This window comes from Ammospiza caudacuta, chromosome 17, assembly GCF_027887145.1.
Source record: "Ammospiza caudacuta isolate bAmmCau1 chromosome 17, bAmmCau1.pri, whole genome shotgun sequence".
Taxonomy (NCBI): domain Eukaryota; kingdom Metazoa; phylum Chordata; class Aves; order Passeriformes; family Passerellidae; genus Ammospiza; species Ammospiza caudacuta.
In genome coordinates, this window is record NC_080609.1 from 15,507,080 (window position 1) to 15,523,295 (window position 16,216).

At 47.3% G+C, this 16,216-nt stretch overlaps 1 protein-coding gene across 2 annotated transcripts in view; it reads left to right on the top strand.

The window, feature by feature from the left end:
- The window catches only part of EPN2 (epsin 2), a 42,981-nt gene extending 29,337 nt beyond the window's left edge, over positions 1-13,644 (top strand). Inside the window, exons 4-9 of one of the 2 annotated variants that reach the window (XM_058815968.1) lie at positions 1,639-1,731; positions 2,019-2,187; positions 5,143-5,316; positions 6,774-6,866; positions 7,692-7,907; positions 9,532-13,644. In XM_058815968.1, the coding sequence (XP_058671951.1) occupies positions 1,639-1,731; positions 2,019-2,187; positions 5,143-5,316; positions 6,774-6,866; positions 7,692-7,907; positions 9,532-9,851 (1,065 nt within the window). In that variant the 3' untranslated portion in view covers positions 9,852-13,644. The remainder of the gene's footprint in view (positions 1-1,638; positions 1,732-2,018; positions 2,188-5,142; positions 5,317-6,773; positions 6,867-7,691; positions 7,908-9,531) is intronic. The other variant, XM_058815969.1, reaches the window with a different exon arrangement.
- The last annotated feature ends 2,572 nt before the right edge of the window (positions 13,645-16,216 follow it).

Genomic DNA, 16,216 nt, shown 5'->3' on the forward strand with positions numbered 1-16,216 from the left:
TTCCCCTTTCCTTTCCCCTTTCCTTTCCCCTTTCCTTTCCCCTTTCCTTTCCCCTTTCCTTTCTCCTTTCCTTTCCTTTCCTTTCCTTTCCTTTCCTTTCCTTTCCTTTCCTTTCCTTTCCTTTCCTTTCCTTTCCTTTCCTTTCCTTTCCTTTCCTTTCCTTTCCTTTCCTTTCCTTTCCTTTCCTTTCCTTTCCTTTCCTTTCCTTTCCTTTCCTTTCCTTTCCATTTTATCTTATTTCATTTCATTTATTTTATCTTATTTTATTTATGGCAGCTTGGCTTTGTTCCAGGTAGAATCTTGTGTGTGGGTTGGTTTCTTTTTTATTATTATTATTCTTAAAATCTCTTTTTAAAGTAACTTCAGCCTCCGAGCTGTTGAGACTAGTGGATGATGACAGTCACTTTGAGAGAAGACTTTGTGTGGGAGGATGTTAATCATCACATTACTGAAGATGTTTTCAGTTAGGAAGAGCTGAAAGCATGACTGGTCCTGAAATCTTCATTAATGTCAGTGAATTCTGATTCCAGTGGAATTTGGAACAGTCTGTTCGTTTGGTGGGAGTTTCTGGAACAGGAGGGTGACCTGACACAAAGTACCAGAATATATTTTAAAAATTGCTTTAAAGAAATTGACTCCTGATCTATCACCTGAGTTATGTTACTGTGCTAATTCCTAGCAGCTTCATTCTGAATTTGGAGAAAATTTGGATAAAATGACTACATTTTAATACATAACAAAGTCAAATCTCAGCTCTGAGTGAAAATTCAACTCAGCCATGCTGAGTGCCTGTAATATTTTAGAGGATTCCTTTAACAATTTAGTTTACAGCTGTATGGTAAGCTTGAGTGCTTGGAAGGGGAAACTGTCACCCAGTAAACTTTGTCATTATTGAGCAATAAAGGGAACTAAAATATAAATCAGAATTAAGCACTTGAAGTAGCTTCAGAAATGACAAGCTGGGGATTAGTCAACTTCTGAGAGACATGATGCAAGCAGAGTTATTTAAAGGAGTTGAATGTGGCATAAACATTGTAGTTACAGACGTTTAAACCTTCAAATTACACCTGGACTTGGCAAGACTCAATTCCCTTGGTGCATCTTGCACCAGCATGGAAGGAAGTGAACAAAAGGCAAGGGAAATTCCAGTTTAGTTCTCTGGAACCCTCAGTGGTGATCTGAATGCTGAAAAACCATCATGCCAATTTAAAAACGGCTTGTTCACCTAAAGTTCTGTGGTGTTTCTAACAGAATTTTGGAAAGAATGGAACAACACCAGGGTAAATTTAAAAACGGCTTGTTCACTTGAAGTTCTGTGGTGTTTCTAACAGAATTTTGGAAAGAATGGAACAACACCAGGGTAAATTTAAAAACGGCTTGTTCACCTAAAGTTCTGTGGTGTTTCTAACAGAATTTTGGAAAGAATGGAACAGCACCAGGGTAAATCCCAACCAGCAATGGCCCCAGCAGGGTCGGGGTGCTCCCGAGGCACGAACCCCAGGAGAGCTCCTGTTCCTGGTGTGTGCTGAGTGGAAATGCAGCCTGTGGAGCAGAGGGGCAGGGCTGGAGCCCTGCAGGGAGCAGCAGCAGCTCAGAGCAGCTCGTGCTCGGTGTCACCAGTGTTGGTTTCCTTTGCAGGAGGAGCGCCTCAGACGCGGGGACGATCTGAGATTACAGATGGCTCTGGAGGAGAGTCGCAGAGACACAATTAAAATTCCCAAAAAGAAGGAGGTAGTGCCTTGGCCTAAGAAATTCCCTGTTATGCTGCCAAAAGCTGAATGACAGTAACACAAACTTAGCTTAATACTGAGCTCTTTTGTGCTTCTGGGTTTGCTTTGTTGTGTAGCTTAAAGCTTCTTCCGTGTGGGTTAAATTTGGAGCTAGTCATTGCAGGCGTGTAAAAGGAAAAATAATAATAATAATGCTAATAATAATAATAATTGCTTCTTCACTCTCGTGGGTTTGTACCTCAGCCTGGCAAGGCTCTTGAGTAAAGCTCAGCTTCTTCCTGCCCTCAGCACACCACCCTGCTGGACCTGATGGATGCCCTGCCCTCCTCGGCACCGGCCCCGGCCAAGAGCGAGCCCTGGGGCCCTCCTGCTGCTGCTGCTGCTGCTGCCAACCAGACAGATCCCTGGGGAGGATCCACAGCTGCAGCCCCTGCCTCCGACCCCTGGCAATCATTTGGTAAGAGCAAACTGCCAGGAGCACTGGGATCTCAATGCTTTTAACCTTGCATTTCAAAGTTCCTCAGTGTGGTACTCGTGTATGAGTCCATTTTCATTCATTTCACTAAATTCCTCATTTCCAAGCAGGCACCAATGGCAGTTGGTTTTCTTTTTTAAGCAGTTGTGTTTTGTGTGTGCAGTTTGAATCCTAAGGAAGAAGAGAGTGGCACTTCTGTTGTCTTTACAAAACCAACTTGTCCAGCTCATGTCTCACTGCTGGTTGTGTCCAGTGCCATGGGTTTAAACTGTTCCCAGAATTTAATCTGATATTTAGGCAAGCTTAGGAAAGCCATCAGTCTGAATTGTCATGTCCTTAGCTGCTCCTAGAGAATTGTAATGTGTTTGTGTATGGTCAGAATCAAAAGGATTAAATTACTTAAATAAAGATTTTTATAGCAGACAAAAAATTCAGGTTGCCATTTAAAGTACTTAGTGTTCCATAGGATTTCAGTGCTAAATCCATGGAATATTGCTGAAGGGAAAGGTGCAGTGTTTCACATTTTAAAGAGCAACTAAGCCAAATTTTTGTGTGGTGTTTTGGTTTTTTGTGTGTTTGTTGCTGCCTGTGTGGTGGGCTGATGTCTGGGTCAGCCACAGCCTGTCCAAGGAGTTCCTCCTTTGATAAGAAAGTGGATGGTTTCTCACAGTGTAACACTTGGAACTGGAGCTGGATCTATTTTTTGGTTGGGATTTTTGACTTTTTTAAAGGGCAGGGTGTTTCTGTGCAAATCTTGATGAAGCTTTTCCATGAAGATTGACAGCTTTGTTGTGTCAGTTCTGCTTTGGGCTGGTGGTTCTACAACCTCTGCTCTAAAATGCTTCAGAGGGATTTGCCATCCACATTAGATTGCAAACCACCATCAGATTCCTGATGAAAAATGGAAGTTTAATGATGAAATGCTTTGTTTGGGGATTTTTCTCTTGCTCATGATGGCATTAAAGGCACCTACAAATCTCCTGGGCCAACTGCCAGGCCATCATTCCAAGTGTCACCTGGTTTATTTGCTGATAGGAACTGAGAAAAAGCTCAGATTTTGGGCCCTGAGGCCATTCAGTTTATTTTTCCATGGCTTAAAGCAACCAGAATCTACTTTCCTCAAATGTGCAGCCTGATGTGTCACCCTGTGACAGGATTTTCCTTGTACCAGTTCCAGCTGTAGCATCTCCTCAGTGCTTCCAGCTTTCTTTCACCACAGCACAATCCCTGCTTCCACCCTGCTGGATTCTCCCAGGAATAGTCTCAAGGATGCCAGTTTGTGAATTTGCTGGTAAAAAATGACTCATGAATCTGCATTTCCCAAATCCTGCCAGTGCTGTGCTGTTCCACTGGAGCTGATGGAAGCTCCAGGAAGGGATTTTCCTGAGTGCTGTCATTCTGAGTGCTCCTTTTAGGGAAGAAAGGACATTTTGGGAAGCTGCTGGTGATGGGAAATGCTGTCATTAGTGTGGCACTGCTCCTAACTCAGCACTGGGGATACATAAAGGAGATGGGAGTACTGGGGTGGGAATTATGGGGCTTCCTTGGAGAGTTTTGGCATTTCCTGCTCTAGAGCTGTAGTAACCACGTGGCTGCTGATGAAAGATAACCCAAAATTCCAGCTGGAATTTGTGCCACTGTGTACAGCATTTCTGATTTACAGGAATATTGGGATGCCAGAGGGTGTTGAATGGAGTTTTAAAAGCTAAAATAATTTTCAGTTGTAATTTGAAAGCTGCAGGATATTGAAGGTCAGAGTTGGTGCATGTAGGTGATTCTGTCCCGCTCTCTTGGGTTATAAAATCCTTGTTTGGGAATCAAACCTTTGGTGATTGAATTTGTAGGAGTGAAGAGTTGTCAGCATCCTCCAGTAAAAATGAGAACCCTGAGCATACAGACATTGGGTTAAAAATAATAAAGGGGCATCAGTGGGAAGCTTAGATGTGTGTCAGGAGTGCTTAGAAATGGGAATAAAAAAGCACAGCAGGCTCAGGGGAGCTGATTATATCTTTATAAAATAGCAGTGGGGTTAAAAGGCTTGGAAAACATTCCCTCTGAATCTTACAGCTTCCTTTGTCCAAGGGTTAATGTTGTGTATGTCACACCTTTTACCTTTGGGCTTTTTATAAACTCACTTTCCCCTGAGCTCATAAATAGACCCTGTGATTTAGGTCACCTCCAGCCAGGGACTGTCACTTGTGGTGGCAATGTCACCAACAAAGGCAAGTTTATTTCCTGGTTGGAGCTGCAGGTATTTGGATCCAGAGAGGGGAATTGTTTATTCCTCTGCCTTGCCCAGAATTTCCCGGTGCTGTTGTTGGTCAGAGTGTGACAAATGCTGGGAGTGGCTGGTGCTGAGCTGCTCCCATTAATGATCAGTGTTAACTGGGAGGAGGAAAGGCTCCTGGGAGGGGTCAGTCACCAGGAAAGGCTTTGGGAGGGTCAATTCCAAGGAAAGGCTCCTGGAGAGGTCAGTGACCCAGGAAAGGCTCCTGGGATGGGTCAATCATCCAGGAAAGGCTTTGGGAGGGGTCAGTGACCCAGGAAAGGCTTTGGGAGGGGTCAGTCTCCAAGGAAAGGCTTTGGGGAGGGGTCAGTCCCAAGGAAAGGCTCCTGGAGGGGTCAGTCTCCAAGGAAAGGCTCCTGGAGGGGTCAGTCCCAAGGAAAGGCTTTGGGAGGGGTCAGTGTCCAAGGAAAGGCTCCTGGGAAGGGTCAGTCTCCAAGGAAAGGCTCCTGGAGGGGTTAGTGTCCAAGGAAAGGCTCCTGGAGGGGTCAGTCTCCAAGGAAAGGCTCCTGGGAGGCGTCAGTGTCCAAGGAAAGGCTCCTGGAGGGGTCAATCTCAATCTCCAAGGAAAGGCTCCTGGGAGGGGTCAGAATCCAAGAAAAGCTTTCCAAGGGAAGCTGCCCTCACTTCTCTCCTGCTGATCCTTCTTGCAGGTGCCAAACCAGCTGCTTCTGTTGACCCTTGGGCAGCACCAGCAGGATCCACAGCTCAGCCTCTGGCCAAAAATGTGGACCCTTGGGCTCCTGCTCAGCCATCTTCTACTGCAGCAAAATCTTCTGTGGATCCCTGGGGATCAGCACCTGCAAACAAACCTCTCTCTGCTTCTGGTGAGCAATGTTCTCATCCCATATCCATCTCATTTGAGTAATGAGGAGAAGTCCAAATGGTTTTCTTGCATTGTGTGGTTCAAAGAAGTTGGACAATTGGCAGAATTTATCTTCAAAATAAAAGGGACTTGTAATAACCAGCAGGAAAAAGAAATTTCAATGTGATTATTCAGACTTGCAGCTCTGAATTCAAGGTGCTGCTTCCTGCTCTGTCCCTTCTATGTCTCCTCATGGTATTTGTGGCTGCCTGCTGAGCACTTGGGACTGCTGCTGCTCTTGGGTTTTATCTTTAATTAGACAAGGACTTAATTTTTGGCAATGAATGATACTCTAATTTCACCTTTCCTCATGATAAATAGCTCTGCAGATGTAGATTGACAGGTTGAGCAGCTCGAGGAGACTTTTAAAGGTGCAAACGAAGGTTTGTTCCTTCAGACTGAGGGTGTGAAACCCTCCCTGAGCCCTGCTAAAGATGCAGAAGGTGCTGCTGTAATTGTCTTTCCATGCTCTGTAACTAATACAGCCTTGATGAGTGTTAATACCTGGCATTTTCATATTGGCACCGTGGCTAAAAGCATCCAAAATGCATTTTCTGCTCATCATTCATCCCAGAATACAACAGAGAAATCTGAGTGCTGCAAAAACTTCTCTAAGCAGCTTTTTCCTGGACAAAGGGCAAAAACTGAAATGAGCCTTTAGCTATGGTGGCTCTTTGTTCTTGATAAATGTTGTTTTTATGTTCAATTTTCATCTTCTCTTGGGGTTTGTCATCTTGTGCTCTTCTTGCTTGAAATGTCCTGAAGGTTAAAAATAAACTAAGAAAACATTTCAGCTAATTAAAAATACCCACACAAACCTTAAAGCTGTTCAGGAGTGTGATTGCTGATCACTTAGGTGTTGTTTCTGTGCCTCCAATCTGAGGTAAGAGTGTGTCCCCGTTTGGAAGTGGTGATGTTTCATTGATTGCAAGCTCTGGGTGAGTGCTGGTGCTTCAGCTAACGGGGCTTTGCCATCTCCACAACCTCTGCTCTGCATTCCTCCTCCTTTCCACTTGGGAAACAGAAATTAAATAATCACTGGTGGCGTTTTCCTTGAGGGCTGATTAACACTTGATAGTAGAAGCTGTAAATCCATTTCTGTTCTCTCCTTCCACAGCAAGATGTGCTTGTCTCTAATGCAGACACTCAATCAACCAAACCCCAGCATGCTCAGGTGTGCCCTGCACTGATCCAAAAGCAAACTGCTCTGATGTAGTTGTTCCATGCTGTCAGAAAGGACAGTTCTGTGACATTCTCCTTCTCCCAGCTCAGGGAGGAGCACTCCCAGCTGCTGCCCTGGAGCCTGTGGTGGCTTCTTGGTAATAACAGGAATGGATCAGGAATTGCTTCCAGGAGGATCAGCTGTGTGATGAAACCAAAGATGTGTTAATGACAGGGCTGTCTTGTTGTTTTGAACAGGAAGTACATCTTTTGACCTCTTCAGTAATTTGAATGGTACAGTTAAAGATGATTTTTCTGAATTTGACACACTTCGAACTTCCAAAAAGCCAGGTACGAATCAAGTTCTTAGCATGGGACAGGTTGGGTGACAGTCATGGCAGCAAATGTCTCTGTTCTTAAATTTTATTGAACAAAAAAATTAGTTTTCACAAAGGAAGTGATGATGCAGCAGCAAAAGCTCCTTGTTCCCATTTTGGCCTGTGCATGAACTCGTGGGGAATGGGCCTTTTGTAATCCATGGAATTGCATTGTGTGACCTTCTGCTGCATTGACCCAGAAATCTGTTGGACTTTCTAATTTCCAGTGTCCAACATGTTTGGAGCAGGGCTTATGCTCAGAGACTCAACCAGAACCATGCTGACTGAATCTCTCAAATGTGTAAATTCCACTAGGAAGATAACAAAATACCTTCTATGAGTACTCTATTTTTTTATTGTGGTCAATGATCAGTAAATCAAAACTGCCAGACCCTGTCAGTGCTGTGGTACCATTGCTCTCAGGATGGTTCTGCCTGGAGCACAGCTGGGCTTCTTGAGGAGAAAACCCTGGGGGAATCCAGCTAGGAAGGGCACAGCAGTGGTGTAGGGCCAAGGCTTTGGAGTGTGTGTTCCTTGGAGCCTGTGAGTCCCACCTGGAGCAGCAAGGCTGTGGGAATTCCAGCAGTAGAGCACTGCAACTCTGACTGTAGCTTCTTCATGCTCTGCTAAAGGACATTGACCTGCTTGCATGCTGAGAGGGTGTAACAGCCTGAAACACTGAGCCCTGACTAACACTAACTTAGCATAAAGCATCTCTGCTCTCTCACCCTGCAGCCTGCTCTCTGCCTGGCTCTGGGCACTAACCAGGAGTTCTGTTTGTCCCTTTGTGTTGTTGCAGCTGAATCAGGTTCCACTCTGCCCTCTCAGCACAGTGGCACCACGAGTCCTGATCTCTTTGAGTCCCAGCACTCGAGTGGGACATCAGGCAAGCAGAGCACGGCCCGGAAAACCCCGGAGTCCTTCCTGGGCCCCAACGCTGCCCTGGTCAACCTGGACTCCCTGGTGTCCAAGCCACCACAACCTGTTACTTCTCTGAACCCATTCTTGGCACCAGGTTGGTTTCTGGACAGTCCTTCGTGTTTGTGTTTGAGCTTTCCCTTCCTGCATGGGAATTCTGCCCAGCTCGGTGCTGGTGTGGTTAAAGATGGGTGCTTTGGGCTTGGTTTTGTTGGATACTTCAGCCAACAGATCACGAGCAAGAGCAGGAGGGTGTCAGAGAGGCATCCCGGGCTCACCCAGCACAGTGACGGTCCCTGAAAACACAAAGTCTCTGCTCTTGGTCTGAACTTCTTTCCAGCAGTTCCCCTCACTCAGAATTGTCTGTGTTAGAAAGTTTGGGGTTTTAAAAATGGCTGAACTTCAGCTGGATTTTGTCAAAACAGGTAAGATTGCCTTTGGAAGGTAACAGGTAGGAGTTTCCTGTGGAAGAAGTTTGGAATTGCCCTTTTCCTGGAGCTGCAGCAGCCACAGGAGATCTCTGACTGCAGCCTGAGCTCCCAGAGAGCAAACTCTGCAGGGTTATTCAGTGAGCTGCTGGTTAGTCTGTGTTAGGCTGCCACAGTGAGCCAGTTCTGATCTGAAAACACATTCTCACTGTATTTTGGAAGAAAAATTACCTGTTGCACTTCTCCTGTGAGCTGGGCCTGTTAGAAGTGAGCCCTTGCTTGGAGCAGACTGAAATGGTGACACCAAACATGCGGCACATGTGTTTTTTAAAAGCTGAATTTGCACTGATGTTTTCCTGTGTTGTTCTTAGGGTGAAACTTAGGAAATGCTCTTTCAGTATTTATTTTCATCACTCTTCCAATGGAAGAAAAAGTCAATTTATTAAAATCCCTGAGTAGGGAAAAAAACAGTGATTCTGAGCAGCCTTGGCAGTGAGTAGGGAGAGAGAGGAAATCTGTGTATCTGCCCTTCCCGGGTACTACAAAAAGTTTGTGAGGGGTCACTGGGCCATCCAAATAATCCTGGGCTTGTACACTAAAAGGAATTTGCAGGGCTGGCAGCAGTCCAGGGAACCTCAGAGGCTGGGAAAGTTGTGCTCTGCTTTTTCGAGCACCGCTGCAATTCGGAAGCAAGTTGTTTACTTTGGGAATTCTTGTCCCAGCTCGGTGCCAGAAACACAAAAATGGAGGTGGCTGCTGGGAGCCTGGAGCAAGCACACAAATCCAGAACCCCAGGATGGTTTGGAAGGGACCTTAAAAACCATCCCTGCCATGGCAGGGACACCTTTCTCTATCCCAGGCTGCACCAACCCTGTCCAGCCTGGCCTTGGGCACTGCCAGGGATCCAGGGCAGCCACAGCTGCTCTGGGAATCTCTGCCAGGGCTGCCCACCCTCCCAGGGAAGGATTTCTTCCCAATGTCTGATGTGAACTCACTCTCTGCAGTAAAGGAGCATATAAAACATTAAATCAGTGGTGTGGATGTCGTGGTTAGGGCTTTTGCAGGGAACCAAATTTGGAACTCGGGTCAGGCCTGTCGGAGGTGGGAGCTGTGGGTCAGTGAAGGGGTGCTGGAGGCACTGGCTGCTTCCAGGGAACACACTGAGGATCAGATGCTCCTGAGGGGGTTTTGGGCATGGGGATGCACACAAGGAGTGTTCTTTGCCAGCAGAGATAACTGCAGCCCCTGGTGCTGATCGATGGCAGTGCCTCACTGTCCCTTCTCTCCCCGCAGGCGCCGCCACGGCAGCGACTCCAATCAACCCCTTCCAGGTGAACCAGCCTCAGCCTCTGACCCTGAACCAGATGCGAGCGAGCCCCGTGATGGGCAGCAGCCCCTCGTTCAGCACCGTGCCCCCTCTGAGCATGGAGCCAATACCTCTGTCTTCCATGGCCCCCGTGCCCGTGGGCATGGCGCCGCTGCCGGCCATGGGCACCATGCGCATGGGCCAGGGGCTGAGCATTGCAGGATCAATGCCCCAAGCTCTGCACAGTACAGGAATGCCGCCAGCAGCCTCCCAGGCTGCAAATACAACTAACCCTTTCCTCCTATAAAGACCCAATTAAAGGAACTTTTCTTTTCTTAGTGTTTCCAGGCTGAAGTCTTTCCAGCGAAACGAACGTGGCCTGTGTGGACTGAACGGTGTGTGAGAGACTTGGAAGTAGATTTGCAGTTTACAGTTATGATCTTTGAAGAGTTGTCTCTACTTACCAGTTAATCTAAATCTAGTCTTTGCTACAGATGGTACCTTACTTTGGCTTGTTGAGCATCATGTGAAATGTTCAGACTTTTCACCAAAGTTAGATTCTGCCCATTTTTGTTACTTTGTTAATCATTTCAAACACACTTTCTAGGGAGAGAGAGAACCTGCCACTGGAAAACTCCCTTGGCTGTTTTGTAGATGTCAGATCATGTGCTGGATTCCTGAAGTTACTCTTGCCCTGCATCTGTCACTTCCTCTGCCCGTAAGATAGACCTGAGATTCCGAGTGCTAGTGAATGTTTTGCACATAACTACACACAGTTCTAGACTGTTGGTTCACCCATAGTCCTTACTCTTAGAAGAGACCGACCCGGAGGGCCCAGGGGGGCTTGGTTTTTATGCATTAAACATTGCAAACTCGCACTGCTTTGGTATCTCTGAGGTGTGACTGACAACAGCAAGCTTGTCTCGAAAGGAAAATAACACAAAACCCCAGACAAAACACCCAAGACCATGCTCGAGTTGTGCTGTCGTGTGCAGTGTTGAATTCCTACACTACTCTAAGGACTCCTGGAACTCTCTGTGAGTGGCTGCACTCGTGCTGAGTGAGTGTCCTGCTCTGTGCTTGTCCAGTACCAGCTTCGTTTGGAAGTTTTTTCATGTGTATTTTGTTTTTATTTGACTTACAATGTGAGTTGAAAGAAAAAAAAATGGAAAAAACAAAGAAAAGCAGAAAAAAACAAAAAAAAGGAGATACAGTGGGACAACTTTGAATTCAGTTTCACCGGGGCAAGCTTTAAAACTAATTCAGGCTTAACCTTGCTATATGCAGTTACTCTTGTATACTTTTGCACATATTTTGTTTAGTACAGTTTCATATTTTGAGTTTGCAGAGTTACCTAATAGTCCTTTTTTTGCTAATTTTTATAATGTGGTTCTTATTTAACTGTCTGGTTTTGATAGATTTATCAAGTCTGGCTGAAAAATTAAGATATTGGCAAATGTCATTTTTATGGTTTTAATGCCCTCTTATTTATGGTTTTCGCTCTTTGTTTCTGTAAAGAGAGTTTAAAAGGGAAGATTAACACTAAAATATTTACTTTTAAATGAAGTATTCATAATGCAAATCAAAAAACAAATCCTCGTGACTAATTATTTTTAGATGAATTGAATTTGAGCATAACATGATTTAAGACTACATTAAAAAGAAAAAACACTAAAGTCGCCTTTCCCTTGATTTGTTCCCATTTCCCAATCCCCAGACTGGACAGACTTTTAGCCTTGATGAAGATCCCAGGAGAGGCTGTTTGGTTTTATTTTCCTTGTAAAACTTGAGCTGTTTAAAATCCTGATGTACAAACAGAACTTGTTTGGTTTTATGCCCTGATTTTTCCTGTTGGAAGGTGCTCTCTGTTGGATGACTGCTTCCATGGGCAGCCTCCCTTGGGAGCTGAGTTACCCCTTTTAGATGAATTTTCATGTCTGGACTCCTCACCACGCTCAGGGGTTCTGCTGGGGCTCCAGCTTCTCCCAAAAACCCATGGAAAGGGAATTTTCCTGCCTGCAGGGCACCTCTGAACGGACTTGATGGCCTTTCCTTAATTTAAGAGGGGGAAAAGAGAATTTGGCAGAGTTGTGTTGAGGTGGAACAATTCCCTGTGGGGCTGGAGAGGGAATGGATCCCATGGAAGGAGAGAATCCCATGGAAGGGCTGGGATTCACCTCCTGGTGGGAAGGGGAGGCTCAAGGATGCTCAGATTTAGGGACACAGCCCCAGCCTGGAGCTGTGCAGGTCCAGGGAGCTCTGGCAGTGTGTGGAATGCTCAGTGTGTGGATGATCCTCTGGGATCCTCTGGGATCCTCTGGAATCGCCAAGGAGCATTCCCAATCCTTGTTTTTATAGAGGAGGGAAGAGGATTGCTGTCCACACCCAGCCTGTCTTTAAAAACAAAACAAAACCCCATCCATGTTGCCTTTCAGAGCAAAGCAAAAGATTTTTTTCTGTTGTTGTTGAAGCTATTGAGAAGTGTAGAGCAGGAAGGGTGTGATTCCTGCAGATGGGGGGGAAAGTGCTTTTTTCCAGCTGATCCAAGGTTCCTCCTGGGTTGTTTTCCCAGTTGGATTTGACCAGCTCTGGAATTGATGGCACTCGGGGTTTGTCCCTTTGTCCCCTGAACTGCAGTGGGATGGGGCATTGTCTGTCCAGCCAGGAGTCCTGGCCACGTCCTGGGGAACTTTTTAGAGGCAAGATGAGGTTGATAAGAAATATTTAAAGTGCTGAAATATTCTGCAGTTGGAGCTGTCGCTGTAAATTTGCTCTGGGAGGGAGCCCTGGCTTAATGAAGCTGTTGAATGGCAAGTCGTTGTCACTGCCCCCAGAACTTTATCCCTTTTATATGAAATAGAGACATTTATGGCACAACCAACCCCAAGGAGGCTCCCTGAGGAGCCACAGCCCAAATTCTGGTGCTGGAAATCTTTATGCTGAGATTTTCCAAGGCCAGATCCCAGCCTGGCCCAGGGCTGTGGCAGGAGCTGAGTTTAGCAGGAGAAGGAGCTGCTTTGGTAAATGTGACACAGGGGGGTCACTGTCCTGGCTGGGGATGCTCTCAATGGTCCAGCTCACTTTGTGATGATTTTCCTGCTCTCCAGGATAATCCTCCCTCCCACATTTCTGGAGGGTGTTTGTGTGTTCCCTCTGCCCCATTTCTCCATTTTTTCCCTCTTCTCCTTCTTTTTCTCACTTTGCAAATATTCAAAGTGCTTTTTTTTCTTTTTTGATTTTTTAAATGTTAGTAGCCCAAAAATAGCCTTACTGGTCAAATTGACCAAAGAGAAAAGTGTTAAATATCTTGTTAAAAAAAAAAATTACCACACGCTCCTTGGCATAATTTCCCCTAAATAAGCTCAGTTATTTATTCAGTTTTATGCTCTAGAGAAACTCAGCTCTGTGGAGGGGGCAGGGAAGGGAAGCCCTGGTGGGTTGTGATGTTTTCAGTTTTTGGGAAGTCCCATAGCCAAGACAGCTCTTGTTCCCCTTGTGCCCCTTTGGAGGTGTGCTCTGTGCCTGACCATTGCACAGGTGGGGAGAAAGAGGAGATTTCCTTTTCCCAGCAGAATCTCACCCAACTCTTCCTCTCCGAGTGTTCCAATATTTCCCAAACTGCTCATAACCCCGGGAGCCAGCTGCTTTTTCTGGATTTGTGCTGACTATTGCCATTATTTACTGTATAAATAATTTATCATTTGTACTATTGTATCATAATGTCTGTATCTTTGTGTCATTTTTTTTTCTCCCCCCCCCCCAGCAATGTCACAGATGTGATATTTAAACGATGCCATCAGAACAGTGGAAAGACGAGGGGTTTGGAGGTGACTGGTCAGAATTAAAATTGTATTGCTTCTATTCCAGCTGTGTTGCTTTTTCCAAGCTTCTCCATGGTGTTTGTTCTCCCATTCCCACCCAGGCCCTGCTTTGGTGGAGGTTTGCAGGAAGGGGATGGGTTTGGGGTGAGCTGATGGAAGGTTTGTGGCAGGAGCATTGAGGGTGCTGTGGATTCCTTGGATGCATCCAGGACTTTTCCCAGGACAGGAGAGAGGAGGGGTTTCTGTGGCTCACTGAACTCAGGATCAGCTGAGACCTTACTGACTCAATAAAAATGGAGATGTGCTGTGTTGCAGGTGACTGAATTCCTTCTTTCAACCCTGGAACAGCCCCGTGGAGGCGGCAGTGCCTCGCTGGAGGCTCTGGATTTGTGTGCAGGCAGGAATGTGGGGAAGGTGCCTGTGGAAGGAGGGCTGGGGAGCTGGGACAGCACCTGGGGACTCCTCACTTCCCACTTTCGCAGCTCAGCCTGGGCTCTGTGCGTGGATCACGAGGCTGCTTCCAGCCTGGAGGAGATCCAGGCTCTAATCCCGGCTGTGTTAATTGAAGGGCACTTCATTAGCAGGCAGCAGCAGGAGCTGCCTCTCCAGAGCCTCTCCAGGTTCGTTTGCACCCAATCAGGCTGATCACTAATCAATGGTCACTAATTAATGCTGGAGATGTGACTGTGGGAAAGGCAGCTTTGGGGAGAAAATCTCTGCTTTGGTTTCAGCTGGGGGAAGCTGCTGCCCCAGGAAGGCTCCAGTGTCCCTGGAGGAGCTGGGGCTGCCCTGGGAGTGTCCTGGGCCAGGCTGGGCAGGGCTGGAGCAACCTGGGGCAGGGGAAGGGGAAGGGGTTGGGGTTGGGAGTGGATGGGCTTCAAGGTTCAAACCATTCTGGGGCTCTGATTCTACTCCTGCCTCTTGGAATTGCACAATTTCAGCTGAATCTGCTCACTGTGTGGAAGACGTGGGAATGGCTCAGGCTGGAAGCTGTGGGGACTCTGATCTTGTCCAGAGGAACTGGATTCTGGTGGGTTCTGGTAAATTCTGGTGGATTCTGCTGCATTCTGGTGAATTCTGCTGGCAGTGTGAGCCAGGGAAGCCTGAGCTGCCCCAGCCCATGGTGAGCAGAGCTGTGCCTGTGGTTGAGCTTTCTGCTGACCTTGCAGAGCTGCTCCCCCATCCCACGTTTCCTCTTCCTCTCCAGAGGAGCGAGGAGGATTTGCCTGCTCTGCAGAGGAAGATAAGGATTTATCTTTTGGCTTCCCCTTGCCCACACTGCTTTAAGATTTTGCTGAGGTTTGTGTTACCTCTTTGTGCTGGGCTGAGGGTGCAGCTCTGCCCCTTCTGCTGCTTTTCTGCTGTGGGGAAGGGGCTGGGCCCATCTCGTGCTCTGGCTTTGGCACTCTGCAACACCCTGCAGGCTGCATTTCAGGGCACCGGTGGGATTTATGAACCCCTCATGTTCAAAACTCCCAAACCCTCCTCCAAATCCCACCCATCCATCCCCAACCCTCCTGGAATTCTCCACAGCACCACAGCTAAACCACCTCGAGTAATTCCTGCCATGGAAAATCATCAGACACCTTCATGTCCTTCTTCCCCTAGAACCTGTGAAAATCAGCTCTGCCTTCTTCCTAAAGGGTTTTTGCTGGCGTGGAATGAAATCCATGGATTTTCCAAGCTCCAGGAGCCAGCTCTGCTGTGCTGGAGCAGCCCTGGAGTCCGTGGGCTGCCTGGGGTTGTGTTGGGTGATGGTGGAGGAGGTTTTTTTCCTGCTTTTTTAATATCTTCATCAGCAAGTCTGGCACTAAATGGAGTGATGATATTCTCTGAGGTGAATTTGGGTACTTAAATATCCTGGCCTGAATAGGGAGCCAAAAATAGACACCTTCAGCCATTCCATGTGTCTGCTGCTCTTCCCTCTGAAGGACGAGGCTGGATCCCTCAGATCCTGCTGGGAATGCAGCTCCTGTTGTTCCCTCCCGGGGGCCCAGCCCTGCTTTCCATGCCCCAGGGATGGGTTCTGAGGGATTTGTGCTGTCCTGTGCTCCCAAACCCACTGGGGCTGCACTGGAGTTGGGTGGGAGCTGCAGGTTTGGGAGTTTTTGCTTCCAAAGGTGGATGTGGCTCCTCATGTGTCTCAGAATTTGGGGGTTTTGCTCCCCCACGTTTGCCTCCCAGAGGACTCAGCTGATGGAAAAGGCCCTCAGAGATCCCCTCTGCAGCCTGAGGGTGATGTTGGGAGGGGACAGGGTGGGACTGGGGTGGCCTTTGCCCAGCTCTGCTGGGGGTTGTGTGGCCTGGAAGACTGGCCTGGAAAACATCCCAAAAATGGCCTGGAAAACACCCCAAACTGGAGCTAGGGGGCTCAGGTCTGAGGGACACCCTGGACATGTCCTGGGTGGGTTCTCCAGCGCATCCAGCTGCTGCCAGCCCAGGGCACAGGCCCAGGGTTGGGGTTCTGCTGTTCCCCAGGTCTGGGTGTCCCCGGGAGTGGGGAATGTCCCACGCTGTGGTGCCAGCCTGGCTGTGCCACTGCTCCCCCCACAGCTGTCCTGTGACCCCCAGATCTGTGCCCAGCACAGATCCAGGGCCTTCATCCCCCCAAATCTCCAGTGGCACAAATGGGAGAAAACACTACAAACCTGTCAAAAATTGGAGCTAAATCCCAATTTTAATTTCTTCTTTTCTGCTCTGTGCTTGAGAGTTTGATTTTTTTTTCCCTATTTTTTTTTCCTTTGGAGCATCTCACAGATCTCCTGCTCCCAGCCCGACACTGCTGCTGGGGAGAAGCTGCTGTCAGCTTGAATCCATCTCATTTTCAGATGGAGATCACTCCCAGCTGCCC